This window comes from Astatotilapia calliptera, chromosome 3 (assembly GCF_964374335.1).
Source record: "Astatotilapia calliptera chromosome 3, fAstCal68.1, whole genome shotgun sequence".
Lineage (NCBI taxonomy): Eukaryota > Metazoa > Chordata > Actinopteri > Cichliformes > Cichlidae > Astatotilapia > Astatotilapia calliptera.
Window position 1 is genome coordinate 72,660,529 of NC_137424.1, and position 21,467 is coordinate 72,681,995.

The window sequence follows — 21,467 nt, forward strand, 5'->3', positions numbered from 1 at the left end:
GCTCAATATAAAGCAATGTCAGCGCATTTTTCTGCACAAGATAAGTAAATATAGTGTTTTCCCCGAGCGCAGAGCTGTTGGAGCTTGTTTCCTTACAGAGCACTTTATAGGCGAGCCAGCTTTATCAGCGGCTGATGTCCAATCACCGGCACACAGCTTTGAAACCTCAGCTGAGTTTTAGCTCTCAGTGGTTAAACGCTGGACTTCATTCACTCAGGTTCTGTCTGTCGGGTCACGTTTACTTCGCTGTTTTATTTACAACTGAGCAAATCGGTTTGGCTGAGGTTAAAGTTACGTTTCATAACTGCATAGTTTCACAGACGTTTAATGGTTCACTGGCACATGTGTTAGACTGAACTATCATCTAAATATCATCTGTTTTTTAATAGTTATTCAACTGTATTCTAAGCACCAGCTGTCTGTTAGAATGTGATTTTTTTTCTCTCTCTCTGTTGGCAGAGGTATAAAAATGCGCAGGAAAATCTGACGTGCATGGCGAACTTCACCGACGATATTTAGGGAGGAATAAACACACATCAAACATAAATGAACCATTTGTCTGTCTCCATAATTGAGAGCATTTTCTCTTCTTATCTCAACACTCTCTCTCTTTTTTTTTTCTTTTTCGGTCATGTTATGTTTACCTGTCAAAGGCTTGTTACAAACTATGAAACACATGGTGCAGACTTCTGGATGTTAGAAGAAAACTAATACTGCTCATGAATGAGACTAAAGGCAGGAAGGTGTCCTTTAAGACTAAACATGTTAATAGGACCTCCCTATTTATATCATAGTTTATGATACAGCACGTGTATTTCAGTAATAGCCTGCTGAGGCCACTATACGTTTGTTTATATCTAATCTTCCTTTTCAAACATTTAAACAGCAGCGAGTCTGCAGCTGAGGGAATACAAATTCAAATTGTCGGAACAGGTTTGCTCGTTTCTTGGATTCATTTGGTGATTTATTAAATGTATAACTGTTATTCTAATCTGCTGCTGAGTCTCTTACACTTTTCTTTATGCTGTATATTTTCACGTCTCTGGAATAGTTGGCAGTTAGATAGTCAGCTGGGAAACTTTGTGTTAACTCATGGAGCTGAGGATATCGTGGACATGCTGACCTCGCTGCGTGGTGTACAGAGCGAGGTCAGCATGATTAATATTCACAATAAAAATATTAGCCGAACATCATGAAGTCTGTATGTGTTTCATAGTGTCGAACAACCTTTGTACAGTTAAAGCCAGCAGTTACTACATGACGGAAACACCAACGTTATCTCTTTTATGCGTTTATACACAGGTCATGCTGATTACTGAACAAAAACCCAAAGATCAGATGTTAAACAGATTAATTTGCTCTCTCTCCTCCTTAAACATGTTTTTAATGTTAGTTATAATTCAGAATTGGCGACTGAAACACGTAGGACACATAAGAACATCAGGAAATAAAACATCGATAAATATAACCTCAGTAAAAGAAGTCAGCGGGGGTTACTACAGCTGTGTACCGGGGCCTGCGCTTTGTCGGTGGGATTGCTTGCGAGGCGAGCGGGTCTATCCCACGCTTTGCCGTGAGACTGGGCAGACATCTCCGAAATCATCGAAACACTTTTGCAAAGAGGCTGTATCTTGACAAACCGACCAGACACATGAAGATTAAACCACTACATTCTCGGCTAAAAAAATATTAAAACGGTATTTGGTAACACACAAACAGGGTTTTTCAAAGCTCAGTTCTGTTAGCTTCCACATGCCGGTTGTTGTGCGCTAGAAACAATGGCCACCAGGCCAAAGCAATGGTTTTGACTCGATCAGCGTTAACCCCGCCCCCTGAGTTTGATGGGTGAGGCTGACAGATAAAATTATTTCATGATGAGAGCCAGGCGTCAGGACTGCCAAAATGAAATAAATAAATATATCATTAAATAATTAATTAAATGTGTCAATAATTAATTAAATGTGTCAATAATTAATTAAAATGTGAAATACATAAATAATTAATTAAATGTGTCAATAATTAATTAATTAAATGTGTCAATAATTAATTAAAATGTGAAATACATAAATAATTAATTAAATGTGTCAATAATTAATTAATTACATGTGTCATAACTATTTATTTAATTAATTAATTCCAATTTTAATTAATTATTGACACATTTAATTAATTATTTAATGATGTATTTAATTAATTCATTATGGCAGTCCTGGCGTTCCATACATGGCCACGATCTAATCCTGTTTACATAAAGTAAACCTGCTCCCGAGCAGGTTTACGCTTACGGCTCTGTTGCTATGGCAGCAAGTCCCGGATGAGCTTCGGGGAACCGAACGATCCAAGATCACGCGAAATCGTCAACAATCAAATCCAGCTAACCTACTTAGCGAGGTACGAAGAATGGGCCCCCGGACTCCTCCATATATACAGAATCTACATTCACAACCAAAAACCACAGAGGTTACAAGAAAATACAAAGATCATATTTTCTCTACACACATTGAAACAACAATATCATCAGTTGAATTCAAAAAATTTTCTGAAGTAAAAGAGTTTCTCTGCTGATCGATATTTCTTCAATAATGCCGTTTTCATTACAACTCTCATTGTAGCACATTATTGTAATGTGATACTATCACCAGAAGGTGGTGGAAACACACCAACAATGTGTTTTTGTTTACATGTTTGATTCCACCAATTCAATTCAATTTTATTTATATAGCACCAAATCACAACAAAAGTCGCCTCAAGGCGCTTTATAGATACAGAGAAAAACCCAACAATCATATGACCCCCTATGAGCAAGCACTTTGGCGACAGTGGGAAGGAAAAACTCCCTTTTAACAGGAAGAAACCTCTGGCAAAACCAGGCTCAGGGAGGGGCGGCCATCTGTTGCGACCGGTTGGGGTGAGAGAAGGAAGACAGGATAAAGACATGCAGTGGAAGAGAGACAGAGGTTAATAACAGATATGATTCAATGCAGAGAGGTCTATTAACACATAGTGAGTGAGAAAGGTGACTGGAAAGGAAAAACTCAATGCATCAAATTCAAATTTTATTTGTCACACACACACAACCATACACAGTATGACATGGGGGTGAAATGCTTGTAGCTGTACAATGCCCGACCATTAAATGACAGAAGAAAAGTTTTACAATATTTACAGTTTACTAGCAAATTTACAAATTAACTTAGGAATTTACAGTAAAGAATGTGCAAATAGCAGAAGAGATTATAAAGATTATAAATTATAGGAATTATAGGATTATAGGAAATGTGTGGTGGTGCGTGTGGTGATGTGTGTGAGAGTCCAGTCTTATAGTGATGTGTGTGGGAGAGTCCAGTCCTACACCTGGTTCAGGGCCCGAACAGCCTGGGGGAAGAAGCTCCTCCTCATTCTCACTGTTTTGGCCTTAAGGGAGCGGAAGCGCTTCCCAGACCTCAACAGTGAGAAGAGTCAATTGTTGGGATGGGAGAGGTCCATCATAATCTTCCTAGCTTTGGACTTGCACCGCTTAGTGTAGATGGACAGCAGGTCAGGGAGCTCTGATTGAATGATGCGTTCGGCTGAGCACACCACTCTTTGCAGATCTCGTCTGTCCTGCTTGGTGCTGTTCCCAAACCAGGTGCAGATGTTTGCCGTCAGGACGCTCTCGATGGTGCAGGAGTAGAAGTTCTTGAGCACCTTCAGTGGCAGATGGAAGTCTCTAAGTCTTCTGAGGAAGAAGAGACGCTGACGGGCTTTCCTAACCAGGGAGTTGATGTGACAGGACCATGACAGGTCCTGAGTGATGTGGACACCCAGGTATCGGAAACTGTCCACTCTCTCCACTGGCGTGCCACTGATGATGAGGGGTTTGTAATTCCTCGCCTGCTTTGTAGTGAAGTCCACGATGAGCTCCTTAGTTTTGCTGACGTTTAGGAGGAGGTTATTCTCCTGGCACCAGGTCTCCAGGTTCCTAATCTCCTCCAGGTAGGCCGTCTCGATGTTGTCGGAGATCAGGCCCACAACAGCAGTGTTGTCAGCAAACTTGACAATGGAGGTGGTGTCTGATGTGGCTACACAGTCATAAGTGTACAGTGAGTACAGCAGGGGGCTTAAAACACAGCCCTGAGGCACTCCAATGCTGAGTGAGATGGAGGGGGAGACTTGTTTTCCCACCCTCACTGATTGGGGTCTGTCTGTGAGGAAGTTGAGGATCCACTGACACAGTGATGAGCTGAGTCCTAGATCCGTCAACTTGGTGAAAAGCTTAGAGGGAATTATTGTGTTGAATGCTGAACTGTAGTCCACGAACAGCATCCTAACATAATTCCCTCTGCCAGTGTCCAGGTGACTCAGGGATGTGTGGAGCAGGTGACATATGGCATCGTCTGTGGAACGATTAGTCCGGTAAGCAAACTGAAGTGAGTCGATGGTGGCAGGAAGTGAAGAAGTGATGTGATCTCTCATCAGTCTTTCAAAACACTTCATCACAATTGAAGTCAGTGCTACTGGACGGTAGTCATTGTGGCAAGCGGGCTGTTGTTTCTTTGGAACAGGAACAATAATGGACTGTTTGAAGCACGTGGGAACCACAGCTTGGGCCAGGGAGAGGTTGAAGATCTCCGTGAACACCGGTGCTAGCTGGTCAGCGCAGGCTCTAAGGACCCGACCAGGGATTGCATCTGGTCCTGCTGCCTTCCTGGTGTTAACCCTCCTGAAGGTGTTCCTCACGGCATGCTCTGTGATAACGAATGCATTTTCTTCACTGGTGCACTCCAAAGTCTATTGCAGCATAACTAAGGGAGAATTCAGGGTCACCTGGTCCAGCCCTAACTATATGCTTTAGCAAAAAGGAAAGTTTTAAGCCTAATCTTAAAAGTAGAGATAGTGTCTGTCTCCTGAATCCTAACTGGAAGCTGGTTCCACAGAAGAGGGGCCTGAAAACTGAAGGCTCTCCCTCCCATTCTACTTTTAAATACTCTAGGAACAACAAGTAGGCCTGCAGAGCGAGAGCGAAGTGCTCGAATAGGGTGATATGGTACTACAAGGTCATTAGGATAAGATGGGGCCTGATTATTTAAGACCTTGTATGTGAGGAGCAGGATTTTGAATTCAATTCTGGATTTAACAGGAAGCCAATGAAGGGAAGCCAAAACAGGAGAAATCTGCTCTGTCTTTCTAATAGGGCTGCTCAATTAATCGAATTTTAATCACGATTACGATCTGGGCTTTCAACGATCATTAAAAATGACTGAGCCGATTATTAGCACCTCCCTCGTGCTTTTACTCTCGCGCTGCTCCGTGTGGCAAATCGAGCGCACCTCTCTGCATTTCGAACACGCGTCACAACAATTAAGAGGACCCGAGGGAAGCTCGGAAAGCTAAGCAGAAGTTATTTGGAGAGGAGAGTGACTGCCGTTGGTTGAAAAGAGAGGTAAAAAAAAACTTCAGTGGTGTGGAAACATTATGGGTTCGCGGAGTCAGACGTGGATCAAGTAGACACAGTGTGTAAACTTTGCTACGGTGTTGTAGCTGCACCACAGAGCAACACTGCAAAGTTCACTAAACATAGATGTTTGCATTTTTCATTTATTTTTTATATAGCAAACATTTGCACTGTTATCAGTATTTGCACACTATTTTATATTATTTTTTGACAATCTTTAAAGTCATTATTCAATACATTGTTATTGTTAAATAAATATCGTCAAATAATCGAGATCTCAATTTCAGTGAAAATAATCGTGATTATCATTTTTGCCATAATCGAGCAGCCCTATGGAAAAGTTCTCAGAGCATGTGCTGACGAACTGACCGGAGTCTTCACTAAAATCTTCAACCTTTCCTTGTCATCAAACACCGTCCCGCCCTGCCTCAAAACCTCCACCATCATCCCCATCGCCAAGAAGACAGCTGTGGCCAGCCCAAATGACTACAGGCCTGTTGCACTTACGCCTGTAGTGATGAAGTGCTTTGAGAGACTGGTCTGTCAGCACATCAGGGCCGGTCTGCCTCCCACTCTGGACCCCCACCAATTTGCCTACAGGACAAATCGTTCCACCGAGGACGCTATCACCATAGCGCTCCACACTGCGCTGAGTCACCTGGAGCACTGAGGAAGCTATGTGAGAATGCTCTTTCTGGACTTCAGCTCAGCATTCAATCATATCATCCCGGAGATCCTGGTCCAGAAACTGTCTCACCTGGGACTCTCCACCCCCATCTGCCTCTGGATCAAGGACTTCCTGACAAATAGACCACAGTCTGTCAGACTCGGCCCCCACCGGTCCAGCACCATCACACTCAGCACCGGGTCTCCACAAGGATGTGTTTTGAGTCCCCTCCTCTTTACGCTCTACACATCCGACTGCTCCCCTACCCATCTCTCAAGCACCATCATAAAGTTCGCGGATGACACCACAGTGGTTGGACTCATCTCAAGGGGGGATGAGTCGGGACTACAGAGATGAGGTCAACAGACTGACTGAGTGGTGTTCAGTTAACAACCTCCAACTGAACACCACGAAAACTAAAGAACTTATCTTGGACTTCAGGAAGGGCAGAGCAGACCCGGCCCCACTTTACATTCACGGGAACTGTGTGGAGAGGGTACGCTCCATGAGGTTTCTGGGCGTGCAGATCTCTGATGACCTCTCCTGGACTGCAAATACTACAGCGGTGGTTAAAAAGGCCCAACAGCGTCTCCACTTTCTGAGAGTGCTCAGGAGGAACAACCTGGAGGAGAGGCTGCTGGTGACATTTTACAGAGCCACCATTGAGAGCATCCTAACGTACGGCATAACAACATGGTATGCAGGGTGCTCAGCTGCGGACAGGAAAGTACTGCAGAGGGTCATCAACACAGCCCAGAAGATCACTGGCTGCTCTCTGCCCAGCCTGGAGACCACTGCAAACTCTCGGTACCTCAGCAGAGCTGGCAATATCATCAAGGACCACTCTCACCCCAGCAACCAACTGTTTGAACTATTACCGTCAGGCCGACGGTACAGGTCACATAAAACCAGGACAAACAGATTCAGGGATAGCTTCTTTCCCAGAGCTATCACCGTAGTAAATAAGCACAAAAACAATTGAACCTATTCCATACCTTCACTGTCATTATATTATGCTGCTATTCATACTGTCATTATATTAATGCTGATATCCTGTATATATTGTACATACTATTGTTTGAGTACTTACGATTGTTTTTTTTTTGTACTTTTTATATTTTACATTTATATTTATTATTGAAACTTGCACCAAGGGAGTGGCACTCCAATTTCGTTGTACTCTGTACAATGACAATAAAGGCTATTCTATTCTATTCTATTCTACAGCGGCCTGGTTAGCTACTAGTGATGTTCGATTCGTGAACGAATCGTTCAATACTCGAGAGTCACTTTACTGACTCGTGAATCATGATTCACAAGCCCAACTGACTCACTGACTCATCCCTGTTGCTGTTAGCAAACTAATTCCATTAGTAGAAATATATCTAGCTTATAATTAAAATTGTGGGGGGAAAAACAATAGCCAGTTTCGTAACAAAAGCATTTCTGCTCTGAACTGGAAGAAAAACCCCTGAGTAGAAGCTCACATCAAGAAAATAGCTCCTCGGTTCACAGTAGCATCGCGCTGCTAACATGCTAACAGCACATTTGAGCTACTCACCCCCTCCCTTCCTGTGCTGAATCAAAGAGCGAATGAATCACTCAGGACTCACTAACCCCCTCCCTCCTGTGCTGAATCAAAGAGCAAGCGAACGAATCACTCAGGACTCACTCACCCCCTCCCTCCTGTGCTGAATCAAAGAGCGAACGAATCACTCAGGACTCACTAACCCCCTCCTGTGCTGAATCAAAGAGCGAGCGAACGAATCACTCAGGACTCACTCACCCCCTCCCTCCTGTGCTGAATCAAAGAGCGAGCGAACGAATCACTCAGGACTCACTAACCCCCTCCCTCCTGTGCTGAATCATAGAGCGAGCGAACGAATCACTCACTCACCCCCTCCCTCCTGGCTCACAGCTTCTTCTTCTTCTTGGTTGGTGTCAGAGATTTACAGTTAACAAACAGTCAGGTGAATAAACAACAATGAGACACTTGTGTAGGTTAACGTGCTGCACGGGTGAAAAGCTCAGAGCAAATCACACCGAACTGCAGTATTCGTTTATTTTTATAGGTTACATCGTCAATATGCAAATATAATCACATTTCCTGTTACGCAGGTCCTGATGCTGTCTGTGTGTGTGTGTGTGTGTGTGTGTGTGTGTGTGTGTGTGTGTACTTGTTTTCATGACATCTTAGGACAATTTTATGATAACACACTCACAAAATGAGGACGCTCAGAAAAATGAGGACATTTTTGAGGTCCTCATTTTTCTGAGCCTTCTAAAGTGTTCTAGAGGCTCCCAACATGCTCCCAAACCAAAAATCTCGAAAGTCCTGAAACATCACAATTTTATGAAAAAGTGTGTTTAAGTGTGTTTAGCGTTTTTGCTCACTTTCAGTTTCGCCGCCTACTGGCCAGTTTTGGAACTTAACACACTTTAAACACACTTTCAGTGACGTCACTCTGCGAGTCCTCATATTGTAGGTGTGTCAGACACAATAACACATTTGACCCAGGTTATACCCTTCTGGGGCTTAGCGGACACATGCGTGGACAGCACCTTTTAGTTCTTATGTCCAAAGTCGTATTCAATGTTGAAATGGAGGTGAACTTTATTTCAATCATTCGTGGAATAGTAACAGATGAATTTTGAGGCTTCTGAAAATTGTTCGTTCAAACCTTGCCAATTAAACAATCATTCTAACACACATCAAAAACTTTTCACATTTTTATACATATTAAGGTGAGCTATAAGCAAGGGTAACAACAGTTAAATCAGGCAAATCTTGACAAAAATGAAGGTCTTTAGATTCAGTTATCAGTACCTGCACAGCTTGGTTTCTTTTGTTGTTGACAAAATGTATCGAAATATAAAGTTTCAACATTTGTCTAATTATATTACTATTAATTAATGAGTCTTACTTCTCAAGATCAATGCACAAATTGTCTGACCTTCACTATGCAGAATGATGTGTGTGCAGATTTTGACCCTTGAAGAGTTTATATTAATCTACATTAATATAATTGCATCTGCAATCTGCAGTTGAACTTGGAGATTCCTGCCGCTGTCATCTGATTCAGTATGATCATCAGGCTCAGTCTCGACTCTGTGTATCTACAAGAATTGATGAAAAAAGTCAACACTTTATTAATTATATTTTAAATTCAACTTACCTTATACTTTTTACAATATAGTATAAAATGCATATTGTTTCTTTAAAAACTAATAACACACTATTAAAAACTGCAGAATGCACAATTCCAGCTTCATTTAGTAATTCAATTAGTAAATAAAAGTGAGTAATTAAGTCACTTAATTAACTAAGCAACTGTAAATGTCACAGAAGTACAATTCAATTTCAATTCAATTTTATTTATATAGCACCAAATCACAAAAAAAGTCGCCTCAAGGCGCTTCATAGATACAGAGAAAAACCCAACAATCATATGACCACCTATGAGCAAGTGCTTTGGCGACAGTGGGAAGGAAAAACTCCCTTTTAACAGGAAGAAACCTCTGGCAGAACCAGGCTCAGGGAGGGGCGGCCATCTGTTGCGACTGGTTGGGGTGAGAGAAGGAAAACAGGATGAAAGACATGCTGTGGAAGAGAGACAGAGGTTAATAACAGATATGATTCAATGCAGAGAGGTCTATTAACACATACTGAGTGAGAAAGGTGACTGGAAAGGAAAAACTCAATGCATCATGGGAATCCCCGGCTGCCTACGTCTATTGCAGCATAACTAAGGGAGGATTCAGGGTCACCTGGTCCAGCCCTAACTATATGCTTCAGCTAAAAGGAACGTTTTAAGCCTAATCTTGAAAGTAGAGATAGTGTCTGTCTCCCGAATCCAAACTGGAAGCTGGTTCCACAGAAAAGGGGCCTGAAAACTGAAGGCTCTGCCTCCCATTCTACTTTTAAATACTCTAGGAACAACAAGTAAGCCTGCAGTGTGAGAGCGAAGTGCTCTAATAGGGTGATATGGTACTACAAGGTCATTAAGATAAGATGGGGCCTGATTATTTAAGACCTTGTATGTGAGGAGTAGAATTTTGAATTTAATTCTGGATTTAACAGGAAGCCAATGAAGGGAAGCCAAAACAGGAGAAATCTGCTCTCTTTCTAGTCCCTGTCAGTACTCTTGCTGCAGCATTTTGGATTAGCTGAAGGCTTTTCAGGGAGTTTTTAGGACATTCTGATAATAATGAATTACAGTAGTCCAGCCTGGAAGTAACAAATGCATGAACTAGTTTTTCAGCGTCACTAAGAGACAGGATATTTCTAACTTTAGAGATGTTGCACAAATGAAAGAAAGCAGTCTTACATATTTGTTTAATATGTGCATTGAAGGACATGTCTTGGTCAAAAATGACTCCAAGGTTCCTCACAGTATAACTGGAGGCCAAGGTAATGCCATCCAGAGTAAGAATCTGGTTAGATACCATATTTCTAAGATTTTCAGGGCCGAGTACAATAACCTCAGTTTGATCTGAATTAAGAAGCAGAAAGTTAGCGGCCATCTAGGTCTTTATGTCTTTAAGACATTCCTGCACTTTAACTAATTGGTGTGTGTTATCTGGCTTCATGGACAGATAGAGCTGGGTGTCATCTGCATAGCAGTGAAAATGTATGCTGTGTCTTCTAATGATACTGCCTAAGGGAAGCATGTATAATGTAAACAGAATTGGTCCTAGCACTGAACCCTGTGGAACTCCATAATTGACCTTAGTGGGTGAAGAGGACTCTCCATTTACATGAACAAATTGTAGTCTATTAGATAGATATGATACAAACCACTGGAGTGCAGTACTTGTAATACCTACAGCATGCTCTAATCGCTCTAATAGGATATTATGGTCAACAGTATCGAACGCTGCACTAAGGCCTAGCAGGACAAGCACAGAGATGAGTCCACTGTCAGAGGCCATAAGAAGATCATTTGTAACCTTCGCTAAAGCTGTTTCTGTGCTGTGATGAGCTCTGAAACCTGACTGAAACTCTTCAAATAAGCCATTCCTCTGCAGATGATCTGTTAGCTGTTTGACAACTACTCTTTCAAGGATTTTTGATATGAAAGGAAGGTTGGAGATTGGCCTATAATTAGCTAAGACTGCTGGGTCTAGAGATGGCTTTTTGAATAAAGGTTTAACTACAGCCAGCTTGAAGGCCTGTGGTACATAGCCGATTATTAGAGATAGGTTGATCATATTTAAGATTGAAGCATTAATTAATGGCAGGACTTCTTTGAGCAGTTTTGTAGGAATGGGGTCTAAAAGACACGGAGGATTGGAGGAAGTAATTATAGAAGTTAACTCAGAAAGATCAATTGGAGAAAAAGAGTCTAACTTAACATCAACGGTACTAAAAGTAGCTGTAGATAATGTTACATCTGTGGGATGATTATTGGTAATTTTTTTCTCTAATGATAAGAATTTTATTTGTGAAGAAGTTCATGAAGTCATTACTAGTTAACGATGGTTGGCTCAAAAGAGCTCTGACTGTTTGTCAGCCTGGCTACAGTGCTGAAGAGAAACCTGGGGTTGTTCTTATTGTCTTCAATCAGTGACAAATAGTAAGATGTTCTGGCTTTGCGGGGGGCTTTCTTATAAATCAGCAAAATATTTCTCCAATTATGATGATCCTCTAAATTTTTGACACGCCATTTCCTCTCCAGCTTACGAGTCATCTGCTTTAGGGTACGTGTTTCAGAATTATACCACGGAGTCAGGTACTTCTGATTAGAGACCTTAGTTTTCACAGGAGCTACAGTATCCAGAGTCATATGTAGTGAGGAGGTAAAATTATTATTAACAAGATAATTGACCTCTGTTGGGGTAGCGTTCAGATAGCTGCTCTGCTCTGTGTTGGTACAGGTCATTGAAGATGATAACAGTGGGTGGATTACATTTTTAAACATAGTTACAGCGCTTTCAGAAAGACATCTGTGATAAAGTCTACTCTCCACTGCTGTGTAATCAATTATTGTAAATGTAAATGTTATCAGGAAATGATCAGACAGGAGAGGGTTTTCAGGAAACACTGTTAAATGTTCAGTTTCTATGCCATATGTTAAAAACAAGATCTAGAGTGTGATTAAAGTGGTGGGTGGGTTCTTTTACATGTTGAGAGAAGCCAATTGAGTCTAATAACAGATTAAATGCCATGTTGAGGCTGTCATTCTTAGCATCTACATGGATGTTAAAATCACCCACAATAATTATTTTATCTGAGCTGAGCACTAAATCAGATAAAAAGTCTGAGAAATCAGAGAGAAACTCTGTGTAAGGCCCAGGTGGACAATTAGATGATAACAAATAAGACTGGTTTCTAAAATTTTTCAGCTGGGGTGGACAATGCTAAGCATCAGGCTTTCAAATGAATTAAAAGTCTGTCTTGGTCTTTCATTAATTAATAGGCTGGTGTGAAAAATTGCTGCCACACCGCCCCCTCGGCCTGTGCTTCGAGGTTTCTGGTAGTTAGAATGACTCGGGGGTGTTGATTCATTTAAACTAACATAATCATCCTGCTAAAACCAGGTTTCTGTAAGGCAGAGTAAATCGATTTGTTGATCAATTATTAAGTCATGTACTAACAGAGACTTGGAGGAGAGAGACCTAATATTTAATAATCCACATTTCACTGTTTTACTCTTTAGTTAGGATGTGGATACTGTATTGTTCTTTCTTTGTAATTGTTTATGTTTAAGTTGTTTGTTGCTGGTTTTTAGTTTGTTTTTTGTCTTTTTGGAAGCTGACACAGTCTCTATGGAGATGGGTTTTTGGGGGGGTAGCAGGAGGAGAGAAGCTGCAGAGAGGCGTGTAAGACTGCAACTCTGCTTCCTGGTCCCAACTCTGGATAGTCATATTATGGGGGGGTTTAATTAATTTGTCCATATTTCTAGAAATGAGAGCTGCCGTCTCTCCTTATAAGACCAGGTTTCCTCCAGAAGGTTTGCCAATTATCTATGAAGCCCACATCGTTTCTGGGACACCACTCAGACAGCCAGCAATTTAAGGAGAACATGCGGCTAAACATGTCACTCCTGGTCTGATTGGGGAGGGGACCAGAGAAAACTACAGAGTCCCACATTGTTTTGGCAAAGTTACACACCGATTCAATATTGATTTTAGTGACCTCCGATTGGCGTAACCGGGTGTCATTACTGCCGACGTGAATTATGATTTTACTGAATTTACGTTTACCCTTAGCCAGCAGTTTTAAATTTCCTTCAATGTCGCCTGCTCTGGCCCCTGGAAGACAATTGACTATGGTTTCCGGTGTCTCTAGCTTCACATGTCTGAGAACAGAATTGCCAATTACCAGAGTTTGACCCCCGACGGGTGTGTCGCCGAGTGGGGAAAAACGGTTAGACATATGTATGAATTTGAGGAGTGGACCCAAAATGCTGACACAAAGGAACGTGAAAGAAAATTTGAATATTAACAGAAAGCAAGCCGTTTATTAATCTCTACTTTTAAGATTAGGCTTCAAACTTTCCTTTTTGCTAAAGCATATAGTTAGGGCTGGATCAGGTGACCCTGGATCCTCCCTTAGTTGTGCTGCAATAGACGTAGGCAGCCGGGGGATTCCCATGAAGCACTGAGTTTTTTCCTTTCCAGTCACCTTTCTCACTCACTGTGTGTTAATAGACCTCTCTGCACTGAATCATACTTGTTATTAATCCACAGCATGTCTTTGTCCTGTCTTCCTTTTCTCACCCCAACTGGTCACAGCAGATGCCCGCCGCTCCCTGAGCCTGGTTCTGCTGGAGGTTTCTTCCTGTTAAAAGGGAGTTTTTCCTTCCCACTGTCGCCAAAGCGCTTGCTCATAGGTGGTCCTATGATTGTTGGGTTTTTCTCTGTATCTATTATTGTGCGATCTACTGTACAATATAAAGCGCCTTCAGGCGATTGTTGTTGTGATTTGGCGCTATATAAATAAAATTAAATTAAATTAAAAGATTACAAAACAAAAGGCAGAGGTGAAGCTAAACAATAGCCTAACCTGGGGAAAATATTTTTTATTAAAAAAAACAAACAAACCATGAAACCTGACATGGATACAAAGATACCTGGAACATGGAAACGTGGCACCAAAGACAACAGATGACCTGACACTGAACAAATGAGGACAGGACTTACAGTGGCTTGCAAAAGTATTCGGCCCCCTTTAACTTTCCCACATTTTGGCACATTACAGCCACAAACATGAATCAATTTTATTGGAATTCCACGTGAAAGACCAATACAAAGTGGTGTACACGTGAGAAGTGGAACAAAAATCATACATGATTCCAAACATTTTTTACAAATAAATAACTGAAAAGTGGGGTGTGCGCAATTATTCAGCCCCCTGAGTCAATACTTTGTAGAACCACCTTTTGCTGCAATTGGATTCCATTAAAATTGATTTGTGTCACGGCTGGGAAGGCGAGCCGTGTGGTGTGGAGGAAGGAGGACCCAAGATGCAAGCAGTGGATGAAAATGCTAGTGAAGTTTATTTACAAGGTGTAGTGGCAAACAAGCAGTGGGGCATGACAAATAACTGAAGACACATAAACTGGGAAAAACTAAAATAACAGACCTGGATGCATACGACAAAGGGATGCGCGGCAGCCACCGAGCAGGACACCGAGTAACAGGCAGGAGAACACACAGGGCTTAAATACACACACCAGTAATCAGGGGATGAGAGACAGGAGGGCAACACGGCTGGGAGGAATCAGAGCTGACGGGACAGGGGAAACGTAAACTGAACACACTCACATCAGACAGAGACCTTCACAATAAAACAGGAAACTCAGACACGGGGAACCAAACAAGACACAGAACTAAACAGACAGATTCACAAACAGACGGGGTGACAGCATAGACAGAGACACAGACGCAGACTCAGAGGCAGACCAAATATAACACATAGAACTCATCATCATCATCATCATAATAATAAACTAAAAGCGCTGGGTCACCGACCCAGGACCATGACAATTTGTGTTTGTGGCAGTAATGTGACAAAATGTGGAAAAGAGGGACGAATACTTTTGCAAGCCACTGCAAGTACACAGAGAGATAATGAGGGGATGAGGAACAGCTGGGACAAGGGGAAACAAAACTAGACTCACTGCATATAGGACAAAGACTTTCCCAATAAAACAGACATCACAAGGGTAATCTAATAAACAAATGAACTTAGCAAACCTAAAGAACTTATAAATAAACATCGACATCTAAACAAACTAAAACTTAAAACGCTGGGTCAACAGACCCAGGAAAGTGACAGTAAAATCATTTATTATACACATTATACTTATTTTCTTAAATTGCTTATCTATTATCTGTATTTTAACTTGGGGGTCTAGGGGTGCTGCATGTTTATGATAACACACTGACAATATCAGGACAATTTTAGCCTTACTCTATCAGTGAACAGCATGCCCATGCTAACTTAAACTAGACCAGCAAGCTAACCCCATGTGTATTAAGTGTTACTTCAGAATAGGAACCAAACAAATTAACGGAACGAAATTAACTGTAACAACAGTTTGCAAAACATTGTGACAGTTCTCAAGTGTTCCTACCTCAAATCCAGCACGTGTTGCTGTGTTTTTGTTGTTAAATGGACGAGGAGAGACCGGTGGCTGGTGAGAGGATGCAGCATTTCGTCAGTGGAGCATAGAACGACGTCTCTGATTGGTCAACAAGTGAGTAAAGATGCATCTGATTGTTCGAAAGCGTCAACCAAAGAGCTGCTGGTCACGGCAAGATACAAACTCGCCGGAGCTCTGCATGAACGGCACATCCGGGACCTTCAGCACTCAGGAGAGATTTATCTTGAGGTATGTATTTACCTTTGATATCCATGCGTCGACGCAAGCTCCGCGAGGTAAAGTTGTATGTTTAACAAGCTAATTAAGGTTAGTTAAACGGAATTAAAACAATACACAACCGATTTGAACAAATTGAAAGTGGTGAATGATGATAAATGCTAAAAAATTACTTAAGATTTATCTTTAACAATAGATATTAGAAGTTAAATTTAACTGTTTTTAAATTCCCACCGGAGTTAAAGGGACCTGCGGCCTTGCATGTGCTCTGCATCTTCAACTGCAGAGACAGTCAGTCTAAGCTCAGTGTAGCTAACTGCAACACACTTTTTTTTTTTCAACACAAGATATGCTTGGGGGGATTTAAATGATAATATTAATGTTTTCTTATTCAGCACAAATCAATAATATTATAGTTATTTGCTCACGGTCTGGTTCTCTGGCCCAGCGTTTCTGATGTTATTCTAAGGTTTTTGAGTTTCTTATGTTTAATGGCGGGTTAGTTGAGTTTGGCTTAACGTTATTAATATCGTTTTAAGGAGTTTATGTTAGGGCTGTATATTACCACGTTTGTATTTTCATGCCATGTTTCCTGTTTTATTTTGAAAGAGTCTGTTGCGTTCAGTTCATTAATCTCACTTCCCTGTTGTGTCAATAGACTCATTTGTGCAAGCTACTACCCTGCTGTCCCTCTGTCGTGTCTCAACCTCCAACAGGAAAGTAGAAGTCCTCATATGGTAGGACCAGTGATTGTAGTGTGTGTTACACTGTCCTCATATTGTTTTAAGCTGTGAAGGACAGGAGTGTGTTTCAGTTGCCTTCCTCATGTGGTAGGACCAACAACTCTAGTGTGTGTTACACTGTCCTCATATCGTTGGGTAGCAGAACCGTACAGTGTTAAGTTTCTATAGAATCTGGTATAAGGAAGTCAGATCCTTCTGTAATAATATTCACTGATACAAATATGATCTGTAGTTAATTAAATAGTCGGGATTTATACTAGAGAATGTTTCTGACGTTATATTGTTGTCTTTTGTTGCAGACACCAGGTGCCGAGGTCCTGTCTCAACCTCCTTCAGACCAATTGATGAGTGACACACCCACTTCATTCTTCCAACAGGTTACACATTCTTTTTTTGTATTTGGCATCAAGTATATGTGTCAGTTGGGCCTAGTGCATAAATGAAATGCACTTTAATTGTACTAAAACAATCAGTTTTAGTCGAAGTTAACCAAAACCAACATTAGCATTAGGATAAAGTAATTGTCTATATCATTTGTTAGTCCAAACTTTCCCTTAAAGCATCAGCTTGATCTTTATTCTGACAAAATTTGATATTTTTGTCGTTTTACACATGTTTTTGTCAAAATAAGCTCCCGCTGATTAGTTTACATGATTTAATTTCTGGGGAAATAGATGGCTGTACATCAGTGTTGGGTTTAGAGCTTTTATTGACAACAGCAGGAGAAGTTAGAAGTCAGGAATGTGAACTCTACATGTGTTCAGTCGTCATGTCCTCATATTGTTTTAAGCTGTGAAGGACAGGAGTGTGTTTAAGTAGAAGTCCTCATATGGTAGGACCAGTGATTGTAGTGTGTGTGTTACACTGTCCTCATATTGTTTTAAGCTGTGAAGGACAGGAGTGTGTTTCAGTTGCCTTCCTCATGTGGTAGGACCAACAACTCTAGTGTGTGTTACACTGTCCTCATATCGTTGGGTAGCAGAACCGTACAGTGTTAAGTTTCTATAGAATCTGGTATAAGGAAGTCAGATCCTTCTGTAATAATATTCACTGGTACAAATATGATCTGTAGTTAATTAAATAGTCGGGATTTATACTAGAGAATGTTTCTGACGTTATATTGTTGTCTTTTGTTGCAGACACCAGGTGCCGAGGTCCTGTCTCAACCTCCTTCAGACCAATTGGTGAGTGACACACCCACTTCATTCTTCCAACAGGTGAAGATGGATGTTGCAGACAGGACATATCCTAACTTTTGCAGCCGTTACGATAATAACGCGCTGTTTGCACGATGAGCACAGCTTCCAAGCTCCCCTAAATTGACCGTGCGCTTCGTGTTGTGTGTGCGCGAGTCTGTGCATTTAGTGGCGTCTGTGCAGAAATTACTAGTAAGACAAGGCTGCAAACTATTCTCACAGACTTCAAGTGTGCACTTGAATCCAAAACGATCTCTCTCTCTCCCTCCGGCTCTGTTGAGATGCCACTGGGAGAGTAACGACTGCCCCTCCCCCCCCTCTGCTCAGCAAACAGGTGGCTGTTTTTGCACCCCTCCCCCTCTGCTCTGCAAACACGTGGCTGCTTTTGCACCCCTCCCCCCTCTGCTCAACAAACACGTGGCTGCTTTTGCACCCCTCCCCTCTCTGCTGAGGGCAAAAACAAGGCTCATGTGCAAAGTGAAGCAAAATAACACTGACAGAGGTTCAGAGAAAGGAGAAAAAAACGGAGCAGGCTCCCGTTGTTCACTTCAAGGAGGCGGCTCCACGGGCCGTTTTGTTTGTGACCGACACACACAGTATATATATATATATATTCTCAATCACATTCACACCACTCTCTTATATCAGTTCCACTACATCAAGACTATTTTATGGTGGTCAGCTGTTTTATTGTCATGTATTTTGCATAGTAAGATAACCATGTCCTCCATTCAAAAGCACTGAAAATGTCTATGGTGGTGCTGTACCTAATATTGTGCTCATTTGATCCAAAACCTATTTTTCCTTTATTTTGAAGGCTGAGGCTTAGATCCATTAGGTATTCACGAGAAAGGCATTATCGCATGTCAGGATTACAGTATATCGAAAATATGTGATTATAATGGGAGTCAATGGGGCCCAAACGGATACAAGGGTAAAAGGAGGTAGTACATATGTGAATCTTCTTTACTATACACCACACCATAGAGGGGATCATTGAATTTCAAAAATAATCCTAAAACACACATCCTGGCCAAGTTTCATGCAACTAGTCTTTAAAATGACTGATATATTGAGAATCAAAAATCCAAAGTTACCCAAGCGGGTCCCTTTTTTCGCTAGGGTAAAACGAGGGTTAAATAGTCGGGATTTATACTAGAGAATGTTTCTGACGTTATATTGTTGTCTTTTGTTGCAGACACCAAGTGCCGAGGTCCTGTCTCAACCTCCTTCAGACCAATTGATGAGTGACACACCCACTTCATTCTTCCAACAGGTTACACATTATTTTTTTGTATTTGGCATCAAGTATATGTGTCAGTTGGGCCTAGTGCATAAATGAAATGCACTTTAATTGTACTAAAACAATCAGTTTTAGTCGAAGTTAACCAAAACCAACATTAGCATTAGGATAAAGTAATTGTCTATACCATTTGTTAGTCCAAACTTTCCCTTAAAGCATCAGCTTGATCTTTATTCTGACAAAATTTGATATTTTTGTCGTTTTACACATGTTTTTGTCAAAATAAGCTCCCGCTGATCAGTTTACATGATTTAATTTCTGGGGAAATAGATGGCTGTACATCAGTGTTGGGTTTAGAGCTTTTATTGACAACAGCAGGAGAAGTTAGAAGTCAGGAATGTGAACTCTACATGTGTTCAGTCGTCATGTCCTCATATTGTTTTAAGCTGTGAAGGACAGGAGTGTGTTTAAGTAGAAGTCCTCATATGGTAGGACCAGTGATTGTAGTGTGTGTGTTACACTGTCCTCATATTGTTTTAAGCTGTGAAGGACAGGAGTGTGTTTCAGTTGCCTTCCTCATGTGGTAGGACCAACAACTCTAGTGTGTGTTACACTGTCCTCATATCGTTGGGTAGCAGAACCGTACAGTGTTAAGTTTCTATAGAATCTGGTATAAGGAAGTCAGATCCTTCTGTAATAATATTCACTGGTACAAATATGATCTGTAGTTAATTAAATAGTCGGGATTTATACTAGAGAATGTTTCTGACGTTATATTGTTGTCTTTTGTTGCAGACACCAGGTGCCGAGGTCCTGTCTCAACCTCCTTCAGACCAATTGGTGAGTGACACACCCACTTCATTCTTCCAACAGGTGAAGATGGATGTTGCAGACAGGACATATCCTAACTTTTGCAGCCGTTACGATAATAACGCGCTGTTTGCACGATGAGCACAGCTTCCAAGCTCCCCTAAATTGACCGTGCGCTTCGTGTTGTGTGTGCGCGAGTCTGTGCATTTAGTGGCGTCTGTGCAGAAATTACTAGTAAGACAAGGCTGCAAACTATTCTCACAGACTTCAAGTGTGCACTTGAATCCAAAACGATCTCTCTCTCTCCCTCCGGCTCTGTTGAGATGCCACTGGGAGAGTAACGACTGCCCCTCCCCCCCCTCTGCTCAGCAAACAGGTGGCTGTTTTTGCACCCCTCCCCCTCTGCTCTGCAAACACGTGGCTGCTTTTGCACCCCTCCCCCCTCTGCTCAACAAACACGTGGCTGCTTTTGCACCCCTCCCCTCTCTGCTGAGGGCAAAAACAAGGCTCATGTGCAAAGTGAAGCAAAATAACACTGACAGAGGTTCAGAGAAAGGAGAAAAAAACGGAGCAGGCTCCCGTTGTTCACTTCAAGGAGGCGGCTCCACGGGCCGTTTTGTTTGTGACCGACACACACAGTATATATATATATATATTCTCAATCACATTCACACCACTCTCTTATATCAGTTCCACTACATCAAGACTATTTTATGGTGGTCAGCTGTTTTATTGTCATGTATTTTGCATAGTAAGATAACCATGTCCTCCATTCAAAAGCACTGAAAATGTCTATGGTGGTGCTGTACCTAATATTGTGCTCATTTGATCCAAAACCTATTTTTCCTTTATTTTGAAGGCTGAGGCTTAGATCCATTAGGTATTCACGAGAAAGGCATTATCGCATGTCAGGATTACAGTATATCGAAAATATGTGATTATAATGGGAGTCAATGGGGCCCAAACGGATACAAGGGTAAAAGGAGGTAGTACATATGTGAATCTTCTTTACTATACACCACACCATAGAGGGGATCATTGAATTTCAAAAATAATCCTAAAACACACATCCTGGCCAAGTTTCATGCAACTAGTCTTTAAAATGACTGATATATTGAGAATCAAAAATCCAAAGTTACCCAAGCGGGTCCCTTTTTTCGCTAGGGTAAAACGAGGGTTAAATAGTCGGGATTTATACTAGAGAATGTTTCTGACGTTATATTGTTGTCTTTTGTTGCAGACACCAAGTGCCGAGGTCCTGTCTCAACCTCCTTCAGACCAATTGGTGAGTGACACACCCACTTCATTCTTCCAACAGGTTACACATTATTTTTTTGTATTTGGCATCAAGTATATGTGTCAGTTGGGCCTAGTGCATAAATGAAATGCACTTTAATTGTACTAAAACAATCAGTTTTAGTCGAAGTTAACCAAAACCAACATTAGCATTAGGATAAAGTAATTGTCTATACCATTTGTTAGTCCAAACTTTCCCTTAAAGCATCAGCTTGATCTTTATTCTGACAAAATTTGATATTTTTGTCGTT

The 21,467-nt window shown here is 41.4% G+C and overlaps 1 protein-coding gene and 1 long non-coding RNA gene across 2 annotated transcripts in view; one reads left to right on the plus strand and one right to left on the minus strand.

Annotated features, from left to right (window-relative positions):
* LOC145423481 (uncharacterized) overlaps nt 1-21,467 on the plus strand; it is a 45,254-nt gene that overhangs the window by 8,523 nt on the left and 15,264 nt on the right. Inside the window, exon 4 of the mRNA XM_080296045.1 lies at nt 4,329-4,395. Coding sequence (XP_080152171.1) covers nt 4,329-4,395 — 67 coding nt within the window. The remainder of the gene's footprint in view (nt 1-4,328; nt 4,396-21,467) is intronic.
* LOC145425833 (uncharacterized) lies at nt 8,095-15,776 on the minus strand. Its single transcript, XR_013906593.1, has 2 exons — nt 15,683-15,776; nt 8,095-9,218 (listed from the first exon to the last, which is right to left on the minus strand). It is a non-coding gene; the product is annotated as an uncharacterized LOC145425833 (long non-coding RNA).